Below are 19,499 nucleotides of genomic sequence, written 5' to 3'. Positions count from 1 at the left end.
AAATCAAAAAAAAAGAGAGTTTTAAAAAAAAAAAAAAAAAAAAAAAAAAAAAGAAAAGAAAACCAAACAAACAAAAGGGTTCAAACCACCACTAGCAGGAATGTGAAGCTCTCAGTCTATATGAAGCAGGGACAGGCTGGGTGACGCTAAGGCAGAGGGAAAGAGTCAGGAAATGTAGCCCCTGCGGGAGGATTAATGTGTGATCTATCAGGCCGCTGTCTGTGGCAGGCTGTCCCCACCCCCAGGGAGCTGGGCCACCAGCCCCTGAGAAACCTCCTTGCTTCTGAGCAATAACGCGTCCCTATAGTGGCCTAGTGTCTTGGAATTACTGTGGAGCAGGCCCAGTTCTGGGCACGGCTGGTCAGCCTTGGAGAACGCAGCTTCTAGAAGATTCCAAAGCCCAGTCGCATCCTGGCCGCCCCGTGTGCTGTCCCTGTTACAACCCCCTCCTGAATGAGGGCGAATGCATTTAGAGGATGAAACCTGTACTTCGAAGTTTTACCGTGAGCCACTCCAAGCCTGGAAAACAGGAGCTGCTTGGTCAAGGAGCGTCCTCACCCCTGAGAAGGGAGAGCCCAGGGCTTCCACAGTGCTTCACGCTGCGACAGACATGCGGGGGGACACAAGCCCAGTGCAGACCCCGGCTGCCTAGGACAGAGGCTCTTTCTGGTCCACACGTAATGACAGCCCCTTGCAAAGGTGTGAAGTTGATCTGACGATAAACTTAGCACACGTGGCTTCTTACATCCATGGTCACCGCAAACGTGGCATCACATGGAAACTGACTTAACGTGAAAAGCCCTCCCTGCTTTCCTCTGAATCTGAATTATTTGGGGGTGTCTATATTGTATTACCTATCATCCCTGTCCCATCCATACACACTCCAGATTTCCTTCAGTGCCCCAAACCATGCCATTTTCTCATTTGGTGATTATGACGGTGCCCAACATCTTAATGCTATGGATACAATAAATGCTGATAACAAGCACAGACCCTTAATGACTTAGAGCAGAGTAAGTGTCGTACCTCCGTACATGAAGCAGCCCAGCATCTCATCTTTATTTCTACTTTTTTATATTTATTTATTTTGAGAAAAAGACAGAGAGAGAGAGAGAAAGCATGAGCAGAGAGAGAGGGAGAGAAAGAACCCCAAGAAGGCTCCACACTCCTCTAGGAGCCCGACTCAAGGCTTGATCTCACCACTGCGAGATCACGACCTGAGCCGAAATCAAGAGTCAGACACTTGAGTCACCCAGGCGCCCCTCACTTTTACTTCTAAATACAGTTTAAAGATTAACCTCAAACGCTCTCCCTAGAACGTAGGGCACACAGGGAACTTCTAGAGAAATCGCAGGTTCGTTCAGTGGATGTACCGCTCCCCAGAGCCGCCTTCTGCCTACCTTTTCGGAGACCCTGTCCTGCGCTGGTGGCCCCATGCCAGGCAGGGCTGGAGGGGGCGGGGCCCGGCGCTTCTTCATGTCCGACTTCACAGACACCCCCGAGATGTTGCTGAGCGACAGGGATGGACCCAACGGCACGGACCGCGGATTCACCGCCGGGGAGTTGGGCGTGGTGAGGCAGCCCTGTGGAGGACGGGGAGAGAAACTCATCAGTGTGAGGTCACTGTGTGTGTGTAGGGGTGCTTCAACCTGAAAAACAAGTGCGAAATGCCCATCCAAGCTTCCAGTATCGTTCCCACTGCTGGGTTTGAAGGGCTTGAGCAAAATGTTCACTCTCAGTCGAAAGCCCGTATTTTCCTTATGGTGGAAGATACTCTATTGACACATTCAAAGACTCTCTTGACACTGCAAAGGTTTCTTCTCTTTTCTTTTTAATGGTTATTTAGTTTTGAGAGAGAGAAAGAGTCAGCATGAACAGCGAAGGGGAAGAGAGAGAGGGAGACACAGAATCCAAAACAGGCTCCAGGCTCCGAGCTGTCAGCACAGAGCCCAACGCGGGGCTCGAACCCACGAACTGTGAGATCATGACCTGAGCCAAAGTTGGAAGCTCAACCAACTGAGACCCCCCCTCAGTCACCCCACAAAGGTTATTTTCTTAATCACGCAGGAAAGGACAGACCTCTGAAGCCTCTGAGAACCTTTACCAGCTGGACTTGTTTAACACTCCTGACCAAACCGCAGGTGGGAATTAGCCACCTTTAAAATGTGAACTTGTCAGCAACCCTGCCCTCGCTGTGATAAAAGGAGCTTGTGCAGGGTGCCCAGGGGGCTCAGTTGGTTGAGCATCCAACTCTTGATTTCTGCTCAGGTCGTGATCCCAGGGCCGTGGGATGAAGCCCCACGCCGGGCTCTGTGCTCCCAAGGCGCCTGCTTGGGATTCTCTCTCTACCCCTCTCCCCTGTTGGCAAACACTCTCACCCTCTAAAAAAATGAAGAATAAATAAAAGGAGCTGGTGGGGAAGCTTTTATGTGAACAGCAGGATCTGTGCATTTAAAACAAGTATTTAGCGGGGCGCCTGGCTGGCTGGTCAGTAGAACATACGACTCTTGACCTCGGGGTCGTGAGTTCAAGCCCCACATTGGGCATAGAGCTTACTTAAAACAGAGCAAGTAAAATAAATATGTAAAGGAAACCCATTGGGCAAAAGCCCAGTATTATCTGTGCTCAGACTCAAATCCTATTCTGTTCTGCCAAGTTTACTATCACTCAGTTCCCTGAGAAAATTTTTTGAGACTCAGATTTTCTTGTTCATAAGCATTTTTTTTAATTAAAAAAATATTTATTTTTGAAAGAGAAAGCACAAGTGAGGGAGGGCCAAGAGAAAGGGAGACAGAGGATCCAAAGCGGGCTCTACACTGACAGCAGGGAGCCCAATGTGGGGCTCCCATGAACCGCAAGACCATGACCTGAGCCAACGTCAGACGCTCAAACGACTGAGCCACCCGGGTGCCCCTCTTGTCCATAAACATTAAAGGCAAAGGAAACCCCATGATCTCTGGAGGTGGCTTTTTATGCCATGCTTCCTTGTGAGACACTGGGCGCCAGAGGAATCCAATCTCCCCGTGGTTATCTCTGAAGCACGCATGGCCCTGTCTGGCATCCGCAAGCCTGACATTCAGGACCAGGAGTTTCACAATCCTGCTGCTACAACCACTTATGTTCGCTCCGCCCTGTCTAGACTCAGGACTTCCAATTCCTCTTGTCCTCAGCCCTCGCCACAACTATGTGTGCCTGACCGATCACTCAACATGGCTGTGAATCCACCTCTGTCCTTCAGATGCAGTTTTTTGGGAAGCTCTGTGAAGAATACACCCTGAAAGGTACTTTACAGGTCATCCATTGCATGTTGATTTCGGGGTTTAATCCCATAATCTTATTGCCCTTTTAGTACCCACATCTCGGGGAAGAATCCAACACCCCCACCACACGCACCCAGGGATCTTCTAGTAGGAATGCTCTCATAGTCTCATCTTTAAAAGAGGGAAATTCTGGGGCACCTGGCTGGCTCCGTCGGTTAGGTGTCTGACTCTTGGCTTCAAGAGTCAGCTCAAGTCCTGATCTCACTGACAGTGTGGAGCCTGCTTGGCATTCTCTCTCCCTCTCTCTCTGGCCCTCCCCCTGTGTTTTTTTTTTCTCTCTCTCTCAAAGTAAATAAATAAACATAAAACATTTTTAAATCCCATTGACTTCAAATTGCTGTTAACACCTAGCATATTTTTGTCATATTATAGGTGATTTCCTTCTTCTCTGCTAAGTATTTTTGGTAAGCATGACCTCACGAGGGCCAAGGAAGATGGCCTTAGACAGCAGAAAGTCAGAAGCCCATGGGGCACTTGGGTCACTTAGTCAATTAAGCATCAGGCTTTGGCTCAGGTCATGATCTCACAGATGGTGGGTTCTAGCCCTGCATCAGGCTCTGTGCTGCCAGCTCAGAGCCTGGAGCTGCTTCAGATTCCATGTCTCCCTCTCTTTNACCCCATCGCAGGTCCCCACAAGCTGGGGTCTCTGTTATCCTGGCCAACAATGTGCTTCTCATGATCCATCATCTGTGTTTCTGGAACACCTCTAAAGTTTGACACAACAGGTTGATATAGCTCCAGTCTGCCCCATATGGGCCACACAGATCTCTCCCAACATGCCGCCGTTCACACTAACAGGCAGGCCAATCTCAGGGCCCCTCAGACCTGCGTCTATCAGCGCCGCCCGAGAACTCAGCCATTCAGTAAGTAGTGTTGCTCAATCTTCAACCCATGGGCAGTCAAAATATTCAAAACATTTTGGCTGCCCAGAGGATATCTGTGGTTTGTCAGATATTTTTCCTTTTTAATCTTTTGACTCCCTTTACCCACTTTTTCACTCTCCTCCCTGGTTGCCTCCCCTCTGGCAACCAGACGTGTTTTTTTGGTGGGTTTTGTTTTGTTTTTTGGTTCTGCATATAAGAGAGATCGTGCAGTTTTTGTCTTTCTTCTCTCTGACTTATTTCACTTAGCATAATGCCCTCGAGGTCCATCCGTTTGGTCACAAGTGGCAAGATTTCGTTCTTTTTCTTTTTTTTTTTTATGGCTGAATGATATTCCGCTGCGCATATATGAGTATACATATAAATATATTAGAAGGAGTTTCTTTACATGTTCATCTGTAGATCTAGGGGTTATTAGGTTGTTTCTGTATCTTCACTATTGTAAATAGCACCACAGTGAACTCAGGGGTGCTTAGATCTTTTCTCTTTAGTGTTTTCATTTTCTTTGGATAAATACCCAGAAGTTGAATCGCCATATCTGGTGGTTCTATTCTTTAACTTTTTTGAGGACCCTCCATACCATTTTCCACAGTAGCCGCACCAGTTTGCATTCCCACCAACGGTGCACGAGGCTTCCTTTCCTCCACACCGAAACTTGTTATTTCATGTCATTTTGGTAATGTCCATTTTGACAGGTGTGAAGTGGGATCTCATTGTCTTTTTGATTTGTATTTCCCTGATGATGAGTGAGGCTGAGCATCTTTTCAGTGGCTGTTGGCCCTCTGGATGTCCTTTTTTTCAATGTTTTATTTATTTTTGAGAGAGAGAAATAAAATGAGTGGGGGAGAGGCAGAGAGAGAGGGAGACAGAGGATCTGAGGCAGGCTCTGCGCTGATAGCAGAGTCCCATGTGGGTCTCACACTCATGAACCAGGAGACGGTGACCTGAGCCCAAGTCAGAAGCTTAACCAACTGAGCCGTCCAGGTGCCCCTCTATGTCTTCTTTGAAAAAAAATGTCTACTTAGACCTTCTGCCCACTATTGAATGGGATTTTTTTTTTTTTTTACTATTGAGCTGTATAAGCTCTTTATACATTTTGGGTATTAGCCCCTTACCAGGTAGATGATTTGCAGGTATTTTCTCCCATTTGGCAGACTGTCCTTCCGTTTTTGTTGACAGCTTCCTTTGCTGAACAGAAACTTCTCGAGGACAATGTCATCACGCTGACTTATTTTTACTTTTGTCAGGCTCAAAAACATCACCAAGACTGATATCAAGGAGCTTCCTGCCCATGTTTTCCTCCAGGGCGTTTATGGTTTGGGGTCTTAAGTTCAAGTCTCTAATCCATTGTGAGTTACTTTGTGTGTGTGTGAAAGAGAGGGGTCCAGTTTTCCCAACACTGTTTACTGAAGACACTGTCCCTTTCCCATTGTGTATTCTTGGCTTCTCTGTAAAGTGATTGACCATACGTGCATGGGTTTATTTCCGGGCTCTTTATGCTGACTCATCAATATTAAATGACATGGGAAACCAGGATAATCTATGCCACCCTGAGTCCATACAGCCTGGGCCATGTCTTACTTATTCCAATCTAGGGGCTCTTCTCCTGTTTCAAAGTGGCAAAGTTCCATGAAGGACAGACCACAGCTTTCCTGCAACAGGGATCTGGCTTCCTGTTCTGGTCCAAATGGTGACCATTTAAATCAAGCCCCCCCCCCCAATTTGTAGGGGAATGAGTCCTGCCTTTCTCTAAGGGTGGGTACCCCAATCTATATTTTGGCTACTGCAGTCTTGTTTTTCAGGACTTTCTCTCCCAGGAGTTCAGTCCCATGAATCATTAAGGAAAAAGCCATGGAAGATGGAGAGAAAAAGGGATGAAGTAAACACAGCCTTCAGACCCGGACCTCATGGGATCTCACGCCCTGGGCGAACAGGGTGTGTCCGCTGGAGGGAAGTCAGGTCAGAGACGACGCTCAACTGTGTATCCACAACACCACTGATACTCAGTTAGTTTGTTTATTACATTCAGGGTACAATGATGACTTGATCCCGTCTCACACACGCACATCGGGGAGGAGACGAATAAAAAGAGAAATAAAAACTCCCAATTTCAGGATCTGTGTCCCTGCTCAAAACGAGGCCAACACTGCAATGGCCGATGTTGCCCCAGGTATTTATTTACTTACTTATTTAGGGCACGCAAGCAGGGGGAAGGGGCAGAGGGTAAGGGAGAGAATCTGAGGCAGGCTCCACACTCAGCATGGAGCCCGACACGGGGCTCGATCTCACATCCATGAGATCATGACCTGGGCTGAAATCAGGAATCCCAGGGGAGATGCACACCCCACCCCCACGGGCTCACCCAGGAGCGTTAGCCCTAGAGAAACCCTGAACTTCCAAGTGGCTGGTGGATGCCTTTGACTTGGTGTCCAGGGCAGGCTGTGCCCCTGACCCAGCAGGATGGGGATGGGCTCTGGGTATGGCCAGCACCCTACTGCAGAGACACCGCTGGCTGTCATGGCCTGAGTCCTCCATGTCGTCCTGAGGAAGGTTCTGGGAGGGCTGGACTTCCCTAGAACTGTGGTGGGGTTCACACGCTCACCAAAGCTGAGCAGACCTCAGTACTGCGCAAGAAACTGAGCAGGGCTGAGGGCAGTTGCTCTTTCAAGGAAGCCCAGACTACCGTGGCATCTTTTCCTCTGCTTCCGTTCCTCGTGTACATCTGCACAAGGCACCTTTGCAAATGCACCAGGGCACACACCTGGGAGGTCAGGGGGATCCGTCCGTGTGAACACGAAGGGACACACTGAGCTCTGGTGAGAACGTATTTCTGCGTCAAGGAAGACAGACAGGCTGATCTGCAATTGACGTCGTTCAAACTGCAGCTCGTGAGACCCATCGGGTTGGCACGTGTCCTCGAAGTGGGAACAGATCCTCTGATGTGGCTCACGAGGGATTCAGATGCAGCTGTTCAGAGACGAAGGAAAGCATTTTGCTGGCAGTGGCTGTAGTTAAAACAGGCAGGGGCAAGCCTCTCTTCTAACTTGCATCGGATCCTTTCAGGATGGCACAATCTTAGAGCTTTCATGCAAAGGAGAGCAGAAGCCCAAGGAGTCAGTGCAACTACCTACTCAGGACAGCCCGGCTGCCCGCCCAGGGCAGGAGCTCAGATCGGATCCAGGGGATCGGATCCAGGAGCCCAGCTGCCTCTCCTGTCCTTACACTTTGCTGCCCCCTCTTGAAAGGCGTCAGTATCACTTTTCTTTTCTCCGGAAAGCTTTGTCAAAGAACCAAGTGGGAGAGGCCTGTTCCCTCCACCGTCTTTCCCTCCAGCACGGGAAGGGTTCCGTCGGAGTCCAAGGCAGGACCGCACGCTTGCCTGATGGGGCGGACGGACACTCTCTGGGGTCCTGTGTGGTGGAGCTCCTGACGTTTTCTGGCTAGAAAGGAGAGGATATTCTCAATCCTGTTGTGTGGCTGCCAGCACCATCCTGGGCAGCAGGTAGTGCAGAATTCCCTTCTCAAGAAGGCGTTCTCTGTGTGCTTTCCCTTATCCTTGTGGCACAGCCTTCCTGACAGGCCGTCAGCTGGCTCCCTCAGCCGGAGGGCGTGCTGGCTCCTGGCACACTGGAGCTCCCAAGTCGATTCAGAGTAAATGCACACCAGGAAGTATAAAGCAAGCCAACTTCATGTGAACTGATCCCCGTGAGGGGCAGGGCTTCATGAACCCACTTTCTGGTACATGAGATGCCAGGAAGTGACCGTTCCCTTGGCTGGGTCCCTCCGTGTGAATGCTGGAGGGATGGCCTTTCCTTTGTAGGAAAGCTGCAGAAGCTTTCTGGATGGGATCTATATTTCAGCCAGCAAAATGCTACATCACATAAGCTCTTTGATGCTTATAAGCATGAGAACAATCTGGGGTCATTTCTCTACTGGCAGGAATCTCTTCTTCAAAATCAGCAAACCAGGGGTGCCTGGGGGGCTCAGTCAGTTGAGCACCTAACTCTCCATTTGGCTCAGGTCATGATCTCGCTGTTCGTGAGATGCAGCCCCATGTCGGGCTCCGTGCCGATGGTGTGGAGCCTGCTTGAGATTTTCTCCTTCTCTCTCTGCCCCTTTCCTGCTCACACTAATCTTCTCTCTCTCTCTCAAAATAAATGAATAAACATTAAAAAAAAATACAAATTAAACAAATGAGCAACCAAGAGGATCCAACTGGTAGCATTTGCTTTTCTGTTACCAACACTCTGTGAAGACACAGGGTGAGCTGTCATCCTCTAAGGCTTTTGCTGTAGGACAGACCTGAGAGCGAGACCTTTGAGCAGATGTGTGAATGTGGGGAATATATTGATTACTCATCATAGGACTATGATGACTATCTTCCTGACTAGCTCGCTGGAGCCCGACTCCCCTCATCCTCTCCTTCAGACAGCGGTGGACCAGAGACCCTTCCTCGCATGGGAGGCTCAAGCACTGGCATTAGGCATCATTAACCAACTTCCGTTGCACGTTATTCACATTCCAAGAATCGAGTGCTCCGGGAAAAACCAAAATTCACCGAAGTTTTAAAAACAGTCTCTTTCTCTGATAGTTTCCAGATCTGCGTTCGAGAGCGTGTGGTAAGCAAACTTCAGAAACCACTGCTCATGGGTAAACGGGTACCCAAAGAAGCTTGGGGTCGTTGTTCTAAATTGCACGTTAGGGTCTGGTTCCTTCCTGCTATTGCCTAAGAGCTTTATAAACGAGACGCTGGGCTAGGACACTGAGCAGCTGGGACCAGGTGCTGGCTGCCGGTGCCACTGCCGTTCAGGAGGCAGTGCGGTGACATCCATAATTGACCCTCAAACAATGTGGGGGCTGGGGCGTTGACCCCTGCCCTGCGCAGTTGAAAATCCACATGTAACTTTTGACTCCCCCAAAACTGAACTACTGACACCCCACTGTCGGTCAGAAACCTTGCCGAGAACACAAACAGCAGAGGAAGACGTGTTGGGTAAGATCCGTGTATCACGGAACCTATTCTTACAACAAAGTAAAGTGTTGAAAAGGAAACGGGGTTAAAAGAAAAGGTTACCAAATCAGAAGAGGAAATACATTCAGAGCGCTGTACTACATCGGGAAACATCTGCGTGGAAGTGGACCATGTGGTTCAGACAGGAGCCCCCCTCCTTATTTATACTACAGTAAAACCTCAGATCACAAGGAACTTGTTCTGCAAGGGTTCACGAAGCAAACCTTCGTGATGAATTTTAACTTGATGAAGGAGCGACGTCTCCTAACACGAGTCCTATGTGGCGCCGAACATCACACGATCACAGCTGAGCCAATGGTTCTTGAAATTCGCTGTGATATATGAGTGCTTCGGATGACAAGCATGTTTCCGGAACGAACTGTGCTGGCAAGCCAAGGTCCTACTGAACCAGAGACGTTGTGCGGTGCCAGCTGTGGGGTCGTTCCCGCGCGCGGGGCCCGCTCAATCCCTTCTCATCCTCCTGTGGCTCCTGCGTGGCCAGGACACAGACCCACTCCACACACAGGGAGGGGACGCTCTAGTGGGTCACGCAATCCAAACTCAAGCACACAAAAGTCATGCTTTCCCCCCTTGCTGGAAGATCCTACAATCTTTTTAAAAAATTACGACCATGCTCCAGTAGAACGCATTGTAAAGGACACGGTGCTCCATGGACGTAACCACACTGCATCTATATCACGAGGCTGGCCGTGGGTGGCACTCAGAGGTCTGGATAAAGACAGGCTCGAGAAGACACACAACACGGGACAGCTGGGTGGCTCAGTCGGTTGGGCGTCCGACTTCGGCTTAGCTCATGATCTTACGGTTTGTGAGTTCGAGCCCCGCGTTGGGCTCTGTGCTGACGACAGCTCAGACTCTGGAGCCTGCTTCAGATTCTGTGTCTCCCTCTCTGTCTCTCAAAAATAAATACAAATAAAAAAGAAAAAGAAAATACACAGAAAACTGAGCTGGGCTATAGGCATTCTGTGCGAGTCTCCCATTCCACTTATACAACTTTCTCTCTGCTCTTGTTTCATAATTTTGCGTACGGAACACTTTAGAAAGGTGCAGAGCCATCACGGCGTGCCTGGGTGGCTGTGAGAGTCTGACCTCAGCTCAGCTCACGACCTCATGGTTCGTGAGTTTGAGCCCTGTATCAGGCTCTGTGCTGACAGCATGGAGGCCACTTGGGATTTCCTCTCTTCGTTTTCCTTTCTCCCTGCCCCTCCCCTGCTCGTGCTCACTCTCAAAATAAATAAAAGAACTCTGTCTCAAAATAAATAAAGAAATAAATAAACTTAAAAAAACAAGAGTGATCACAACCTGTGTTGTTTCTACATCACAAACCTGTGGCTCAGCCCTCAGGACATAGCTTTCTGCTCCCAGTGTGTGGACATTCCCAACAGAGGGAACTTGGACTGTTCCCAAGCCAGGAACACAGAGTTGCCGCAGGGTTCACGCTGCGTGTGCCAACACTGACCCCCAGTGGCAGCACTGGCTCAACACACTCTCTCAGGAGCACTTGACCGTCCTTCCTGATCCACTAGCTAGCTGGGGGGGGAGAGGGTCCTTTCATTTATTTATTTAAGTTTATTCCTCTATTTTGAGAGAGAGAGCACGTGCAGGAAGGGGGACAGAGAAAGAGGGTGAAGGAAAGAGAGGGAATCCCAAGCAGGCTCCAAGCTGTCAGCGCAGAGCCCAACTTTGGGCTTGAACCCAGAAACCATGAGATCATGACCTAAAGTCAGATGCTTAACCCACTGAGCCAGCCAGGCGCCCCTAGAGACCGGATACTTTTTTTTTTTTTTCTAGGAGAGATAGAGAGAGNCGCGAGATCATGACCTGAGCGAAAGTCAGACGCTTAACCGACCAAGCCACCCAGGCGCCCCGAGACCGGATTCTTACCAGACCCTGGCAACCCGAGTGAAAATACTGCGTCTTTTGAGAAGCATGGAACTCACGGCAGCTAAAATTTTAGCTTTACAACTTAATTTTTAATAACTGTATAATTTTTAATAACTATTCCTAAAGGTGTTGTTTTACTGGTGGGCATCCCTAGACACCTCTGGGCACCTATGTGCAGGCCTCTGATACTGTGACAGCTCCCGTCGGGGCCAGGTGACTCTGTGGGAGACTTTCCATCTGGTGCCCCAAGCAGATTAGGGCTTTGAAACTGGAAATCACCTGAGAACACAGAGCACCTTCCATCTGTGAGAAGCAAAGCACTATGATGACAGTATTTTCATACCTGCCTTGACGGGGCAAATGGAAAAAGGGCCCCAGGTAGTTTTGTCTTTTTTAAAAAATGTTTATTTATTTATTTATTTGTTTATTTGTTTATTTATTTTTTTGAGACAGAGAGAAACAGAGCGCGAGCAGGGGAGGGGCAGAGAGAGAGGGAGACACAGAATCGGAAGCAGGATCCAGACTCTGAGCTGTCAGCACAGAACCTGATTTTGGGCTTGAATCCAGAAACCTTGAGATCATGACCTCAGCCCAAGTCGGATGCTCAACCGACTGACCCACCCAGGTGCCCCATTAGTCTTTTTTTTTTTTTTTTTGACACAGTGATTTTTGAAAATGATTTACCAAAAGACTTTTTAACTTCATGGTAACAGTGCAATGGTACCCTATAAAGCTCACATTGATAAATTTTAGATTGGTCATTTTTTTTTTAAGTTTATTTGAGGGAGAGAGAGAGCACATGCAGGGGAGGGGCAGAGAGAGAGAGAGAGAGAGAGACAGAATCTGAAGCAGCTCCAGGCTCTGAGCTGTCAGAAGCCAGCCCGATGCAGGGCTCGAACTCATGAACCAGGAGATCATGACCTGAGCTGAAGTCAGACGCTCAACCGACTGAGCCACCCAGGTGACCCCAGAGCATTTTCTACTTTATGGGACGGATACAGTATTTTTGGGTGCGTGCCATTTTGGGGCACTGAATTTGTAAGTCTGTAACTTGTAAATTAACTCAGGTACCTCATTCCATCAATGCGCATGACTTATCATTGCTGTTTGCATGACTTATGGAAAGAGAATTGCCATGTTCCCCTCACCCCTAATCACATCCAGTGGTGACCAACCATCTCCTCCCTGCATCTCAGGGTCTAGACGTGAGAGACTGAGAGAACCATGTGCTCGCATGAATATAGAAGGGAGAGTTTCCTGGAAAATGCAAAATTCCAGGAAAACAGCTTGGCATTATTTGGGAGGTGATTATATTTACTGATTCAAGGACCCTTTGATTAAGAAGATGAAAATATGGGGTGCCCGGGTGGCTTAGTTTGTTAACTGTCTGACTTCAGCTCAGGTCATGATCATATGGTTCATGAGTTCGAGCCCACTTCCGGTCCTGTTTTCCTCTCTCTGGCCCTCCCTCGCTCATGCATGTGCCCATATTCTCTCTAGCTCTCTGAAAAAATACACATTAAAACAAAAAAAGAAGAAGATGTGCCTTGGGATACACTTTGGTTTCCATGAACTTAAGTATCTTTTCAGGGAAGATCTGATTCCTTGGGCCATCTACATGAGGGTGTTTTCTTTTAATGCACATCTGTTCTCTTCAGACTCTTAGGCTGAGCCACTCCCATTTTCTCAAGGAAAAACAAGCAGTAATGTCTGCACACTTTCTAATCAAGCTCTGACTGAGTTTACTCACATCACAGAGCTTCCCAGAGTGTGAGGCGGGGCTCTGTAATCGCCAATCTCACAGGGTGGTAGTGTTAACACCCACTATCCGGATGGGGGACACGGAGACAGAGGCCTCCTCGGCTCCGTGGGATCGAAAGTTTTGCTCTCACACCCTAAGGGCAGATGCCCGCACTCAGCTACAGATCAGTGGCTTGGGAGTGGATTTATAAAAACAAGGGCAGAAAGTTCCATCACCAACACTACACGCTTGATAGACGCGAGCATAGTATCAAACGTGCATAAGACATAGTGAATGTGAACGACATCGGGAAACACAAGTAGATGGCCAGATGTGCTCAACCACTTGGCCCCGGAGAGCTGGCAGGTCCTGCGTCTGTGTAAGGAAGAGGACAGTCACTTCACGGTGCTGCTAGGCGGACACGATACGATCACAGAAGGAAGCATGGGCAGCGGGCCGCGCCGCCACCTGCCACCACTTATTTTATTACGTGTGATCCTGCCCCTATGGTGTCAGGCCCAGGCAACTCCTTTCCAGGCCAATAATTAATCTATCACATTGCAGCTTCATTATGAACCTTGATTTCCAGGAAAAGTCACTCTTCATTAAAAAAAAAAAAAAAATCCCAGAAAACACTCCACCAGCATATAAGGCTCTTCCTCCTTTTCCAGCTTTGTATTATTCAAACAGACCACAGAAGGGGTGGTAAGTGGAACTTCGTTACAGGTTTAATTTCTATTTCTCCTTAGGAGTGAACTTGAGCACTTTTCCACTTATTTAGGCACCGCTTACATTTCTTTTTTGTGAACTTTCTATGAATATCTATCTTGGTCAGCAGGGCACCTTTTTCTTTTTTTTAATGTTTGTTTATTTATTTTTGACCGGGGGAGAGAAAGAGAGAGAGAGGAAGCAAGACATGGAGGGGCAGGGAGAGAGGGAGGGAGAGTATCCCAAACCCAATGTGGGGCTCCAACGCACAAACCGTGAGATCACGACCTGAGCCGAAACCAAGAGTCAGATGCTTAACAGACTGAGCCACCCAAGTGCCCCCTTTTTCTTTGTTTTTAATTTGAACTAGACACACAATGTTGTATTAGTGTCAGGTGTACAACACAGTGAATCAACACATCTATACATTATTCAACGCCCACCACAGTAAGTGTCGTGTCGCACTGTACGTTATTACGATATTATCGACGATAGTCTCTAAGCTATATTTTTCATCCCTGTGACTAGAAGCTTGTCCGCCTTAATCTGCTTCACCTACTTTGCTCACTCCCCTACCCCAGCCTCTCTGACAACCACCAGTTTGTTCTCTGCATTTAGGAGTCTGTTTCTGTCTTTTAGTTTTTAGATTCCACATATAATTGAATGCACAGAAAAGATACGCCCTATACACACGACAGAATATTATTCAGCTGTAGAAAAGGATGAAATCTTGCCATCTGCAGTGACATGGATGGACCTACAGGGACTCACACTAAATAAGATTAAGTCAGACAAAGAAAGACAATACCCTATGATTTCACTTCTATAAGGTTGCTATTGCTTTTCTGTTTCTAACAGCCCCATTCCACATTGGTCATTTGGACTTTTACTTGGCTTATAACATTCTCTTTCCCTTCCTCTCTCCCTGTCTTCTGTCATTCAAGAATTTAGTTTTCCTTGAAGTCAAATACACCAGTGTTTTGGGAAAGTATCCTTTAGTTTCATTTTGCAGATGAATTCACTCCTGTTTTCTGCTAGTAACTTCAGTGGTCTCCATTTTTATATTTACATTTCTGATTCATTTGTTTTTTATCCTCAGATTGACAGTGAAAATGTACACAATTTTCCCTTTCTCTGTAGGGCTATTCAATGGTCTCAAATCCCTGGCATTAAGAAGTTTATTTCCTTCCACGGGTCTGACATATGATCTACATTGTATATCAATATCTGTCTTCAACTTGCTCCAGAGTTTCTTCTGGGTTCCACTGAACTATTGTGGCCAATACGATATTGTCTGAATTACAGATGCTTAAGAGGCCTTTTAAAACTAGTTAGGCTTATCCATCCCCCTTGATTTTCAGAGTTTTCCTGGCTAGTTATTGCTTGTTTATTTTTCCAAGTAAAGTTTATAACCAACTTATTTAGCTCTAACACAAAACCTGTCAACAAATAGTGTTGAATCTTCACATTTAAGAGCACGGCATGTCTTTCATGTGTACAATCTACTTCTGGGTGTCTCCGTGGAATTTTATATGCTTTGAATGGTTCCTATAAAGTTTTTCCCTAGGTTCTATTTGTCTATATCATGAATATATTTACTTATGTTGCACTGAGAAAAAAAAAAACCTCACACAAATTAGAAATGCCCACAACAAAATTTATGCTGCCACCTTTTGTTGGAGAAGAAGCGATAATACTTAACTGTAATTAGCAAAGAGGTGTGAACAGCCAAGCCCTCTAGTGTAATTAAATAGAATCCCTACTCAAACACAAATGTGGCTTACAGAGTACATGAAACATTAGAAGACTCTTTTTTTTGTAAGAGAGAGAGAGCACATGTGCATGTGCATGAGGGAGGGAGGGCAGAGGGACAGAGAGGGGAGAGACAGAGAGAGAGAATCTCAAGCGGGCTCCATGCTCAGCACAGAGCCCAGTCTCTGTGGAGCTCAATCTCACGACCACGGGAGCATGACCCATGAGCCAAAATCAAAAGTCAGATGCTCAACCCAGTGAGCCACCCAAGTGCCCCTGGAAGGCATTTTCCAATAATTTGTGGCCAAAATTGAGATGCAAATTACAGGCTAATGAGTTAATGGACTTTTCAAACCATTCTCAGTGGATTTAAGTCTGTTCTATCACCAAGCAAATGGCATTGCTGATGTGGTCATGGCAAGTAAAGACTTGCTTAGATTACACAGCTAAAAGAAGAGATTGTCTTAAGAATCATTACGTAATTTTATTCAGGGTTATTTAGACACAGATAAGAATGGCTGCAGGCGTTTCTGTGGACAGGTGGCCTCGGCCATATCTGGGTCAAGTACAGCCTTAGCTCCTGCCACATGCAAATCCTTCTTCAAACTGGAAACCAACAAGATTTGGTTGTCTTGACAGCTGAGAGCTGATTTGCACAGAGCATTAAACTATAGCCATGAAGGGGTACCTGGGGAGCTCAATTGGTTGAGCACCAGCCTCGATTTCAGCTCATCTCAGGATCCCAGGGTTGTGGGGTGGAGTTTTGCGCTGGGCTGTGTGCTGACAGCACGGAGCCCGCTTGGGATTCTCTCTCCCTGTCCCTCCTCTGCTTGCGTGCGTGATTGTGCTACCACTTTCTCGCTCTTAAATATAAATAAATAAACTTTAAAAAATGGCGATGAAAAATATCTTGCCATTTGTAACAGCGTGGATGGAACTAGAGTGTTTTATGCTAAGCGAAATAAGTGAGAGAAAGATGAGTATCATGTGATTTCACTCACATGTGGAATTCAAGAAACACAATAGGGGAAGGGAAGGAAAAATAAGATACAAATAGAGAAGGAGGCACTTATAAGAGACTCTTAAATACAAAGAACAAACTGAGGGTTGCTGGAGGGGAAATGGGTGTGGGGATGGGTTAAATGGGTGACAGGCATTAAGGAGGGAACTCCTTTTTTTATTTTTTAAATGTATATTCATATATGAGAGAGAGAGGGGTTGGGGGGAGAGAGAGACAGAGCAAGATAGGGGAGGGGCAGAGAGAGAGGAAGACACAGAATGTGAAGCAGGCTCCAGGCTCTGAGCTGTCAGCATAGAGCCTGATGCAGGGCTCGATCCCATGAACTGTGAGATCATGACCTGAGCCGAAGCCGCACACTCAACCGACTGAGCCACCCAGGTGCCCCAGGCGGGTACTTTTTGGAATGAGCACTGGGTGTTCTATGTAAGTGATGAATCACTAAATTCTACTCCTGAAGCCAAGATTACACGATGTTAACTAACTTGAATTTAAATTTAAAAAATAATTTTAAAAAATAACAACAACAACAAAAAACCATGACTTTAACAGGGAGAAGAAGTGTTAAGTTCAGGGCATTAAACTCATATATTTTTAAAGTGACATGTAACGAACTGGAACATTTCAACAAAGCTACTGTTAGATTCAGAAGGGAAATAATTGTCATGGGGACATGTATTAACACATTTAAATTTTGAAGTATGATGTTACTCTTTTTTTAACCAAAGTTGAATCTGATTTGGCTTTTTGGCTGGGAAATAAGGGCTTGCTGTGCCGATTCATTTACAGGGCAAACATTCTCCATAAACCGAATTGGCTAAATCTATAAACCCAAGATCTTGACAAAAACCGATTTAACATTTGAGAGAAGAGTTTTTAAAATTTCATTAAAAAACACTATAGTGGCGGGACGCCTGGGTGGCTCAGTCGGTTGAACATCTGACTCTTGATTTTAGCTCAGGGCATGATACTCAGGGTTGTGGGATTGAGCCCTGTGTCGGGCTCTGCACTGAGATATTCTCTTTTTCTTTCCCTCTGCCCCTTTGCCCACTCATGCTCTCCCTTTCTCACTCTCTAAAATAAAATAAAATTGAAAAACACCCACTATATTGGCAAATGTGAGGGAATGTTGGCAATATTTCAATTTCCTTGAACCCTACTGATAATGTATTAGGTTCAGAAAATGCCTATAACATCCATCACCACGTAGAGTTACAATATCTTGGGGAGTGGGGACATTAAACTAACTGTGGTGATTATTTCATGATACATACATACGTCAGATCATTATGTTGTATGCCTGTAAATAACAGGATGTTCTATGTCAATTATATCTCAATCAAATAATAAAAAGAAATGGGTCAGCTTTGCTGCTTCATAGCCCAGATCAACATGTGAGTAAAAATCAGCAGCTCGGAGGGGCACCTAAGTGGCTCAGCTGGTTAAGCGCCCGACTTTGGCTCAGGTCACGATCTCATGGTCTGTGGGTTCGAGCCCCACATCGGGCTCTGTGCTGACAGTTCAGTGCCTGGAGCCTGCTTGGGATTCTGTGTCTCCCTCTCTCGCTACCTGTCTCCACTCATGCTCTTTCTCTCTCTCAAAAACAAAATTTAAAAAAAAACATAAAAATTAAAAAAAAAATTCAGCAGCTAGGAATTCTACCTTGATACTACTGAAAAATATAACAAGGATAAAAACAAGAGTATGATGTCAAACTGGTCTTTTTTACTGTTTAAATTTTATGTAGAAACAATGTATACAATTTCAACAACTACATCATACCTAAATCTAATATGCCTTTACGGAAATAACACTTCATAATCTAAAAAATTCCTCCACATGTATTATTTGATTTCTTTGTCTGTTTCTATCACATTTGTTCCTTCAGGAAAGAAATCTTCAAATGGTATTTTAAAAAATGCCTACGAGTAATGAGTGTAATTATTATTTGATAAATCTTGATAAGGTTTTTCTTATATCTCCCAGAAGTCAATAACTCCAGGGTGATTGAGTAACAAGCCCTTTACCAGTCAAATGGCTTCCAAATCTTGTCCCTTGACAGATTTGAAAGAGAACTTAATCAGGTACAGATAAAAGACTATTTGAGGGGCGCCTGGGTGGCTCAGTCAGTTAAGCATCCGACTTTGGCTCAGGTCATGATCTCACGGTCTGTGGGTTCGAGCTCCCCGACAGGCTCTGTGCTGACAGTGGGGAGCCTGCTTGGGATGCTCTCTCTCCCCCCTCCCCTCTGTCCCATCTCTCTCTCAAAATAAAACTAAAAAAATAAATAAATAAAACTTGAATAAGCTTCCTTTCGAAGCACGGTTGAGGAGTTTGGAAATGGCAGATTCAGGAAAGGAAAGAGGGCCATGCGGCCCCCAAGCCGTCGGCGAGTCCATAGAGTGTAAGCTCAGTCAAGTTCATCTGACCGAGGACCCCCAATCGTGCTGACTGGTGCCTGTTCCCGATGTAGCATGGGCAGGGATGCGAGAAGCCATGTGCAGCTTTGTGCCACTACCCAGACTGAAAGTACAAAACTCAAACAACCAGACTGATCTAGGATTCCATTTCTAGAAGGTTCTGTGAAGCAGCGAGAAGCACACCCGGTTAGCAAGAAGCCCCTGTGGGGTTAGTACTCACGTTCGAGCCCCTTCCCAAAGCAGGCTGTGACGTGTCCCCATCGCTGTCCACCCCAGACCGCCCGATCTGCTCGGCCTGGAACACAGATGCGCACCAGGTCATTTCCAGGTCAAAGGTCAAGTGAGTCAAGGCAAAAGGTCTTCCTTGCTATTACTGCAGCCACAGATACCAGCTCAAGGCAGCAGCCTCTGTGCTAGATGGGAATCTTGGGCCCCATCCCTCAGCTCAGGAGCCCAGAAGCCCCTAACCAAAGCCCTCACTGATCTGAAAACCAGTTGTGAAATCGGTGAGTCATGGGGAGGTGTTTTCTCCGCATTTTCCCCAAAGCATATTATCAGCTCAGAAAACACGCAAGAAGAAAACAGTAGGTAGTGGGTCTGGGCTGACTGAGAGTGCTCTGGAAACCAATTAAGTCACTGGTTTTGGGGGCTTTCTGAAACCGCTCAGTGACTGCAGGCAGACGTAATTCACCAGATGTCTCACTCTCTGTCCGCAAGAGGTAAACAACAATGGTATCTCACCC

The 19,499-nt window shown here is 46.7% G+C and overlaps 1 protein-coding gene across 1 annotated transcript in view; it reads right to left on the bottom strand.

The window, feature by feature from the left end:
• COBL (cordon-bleu WH2 repeat protein) overlaps positions 1–19,499 on the bottom strand; it is a 159,960-nt gene that overhangs the window by 94,863 nt on the left and 45,598 nt on the right. The window contains exons 13-14 of the mRNA XM_077781151.1: positions 18,977–19,051; positions 1,401–1,583 (exon numbers count right to left, since the gene is read on the bottom strand). Coding sequence (XP_077637277.1) covers positions 1,401–1,583; positions 18,977–19,051 — 258 coding nt within the window. The remainder of the gene's footprint in view (positions 1–1,400; positions 1,584–18,976; positions 19,052–19,499) is intronic.

This window comes from Crocuta crocuta, unplaced genomic scaffold (genome assembly GCF_008692635.1).
Source record: "Crocuta crocuta isolate KB4526 unplaced genomic scaffold, BGI_CrCroc_1.0 scaffold108, whole genome shotgun sequence".
NCBI lineage: Eukaryota > Metazoa > Chordata > Mammalia > Carnivora > Hyaenidae > Crocuta > Crocuta crocuta.
The sequence above is the reverse complement of the archived record's forward strand: the minus strand, read 5'-3'. Positions and strand labels throughout refer to the sequence as shown.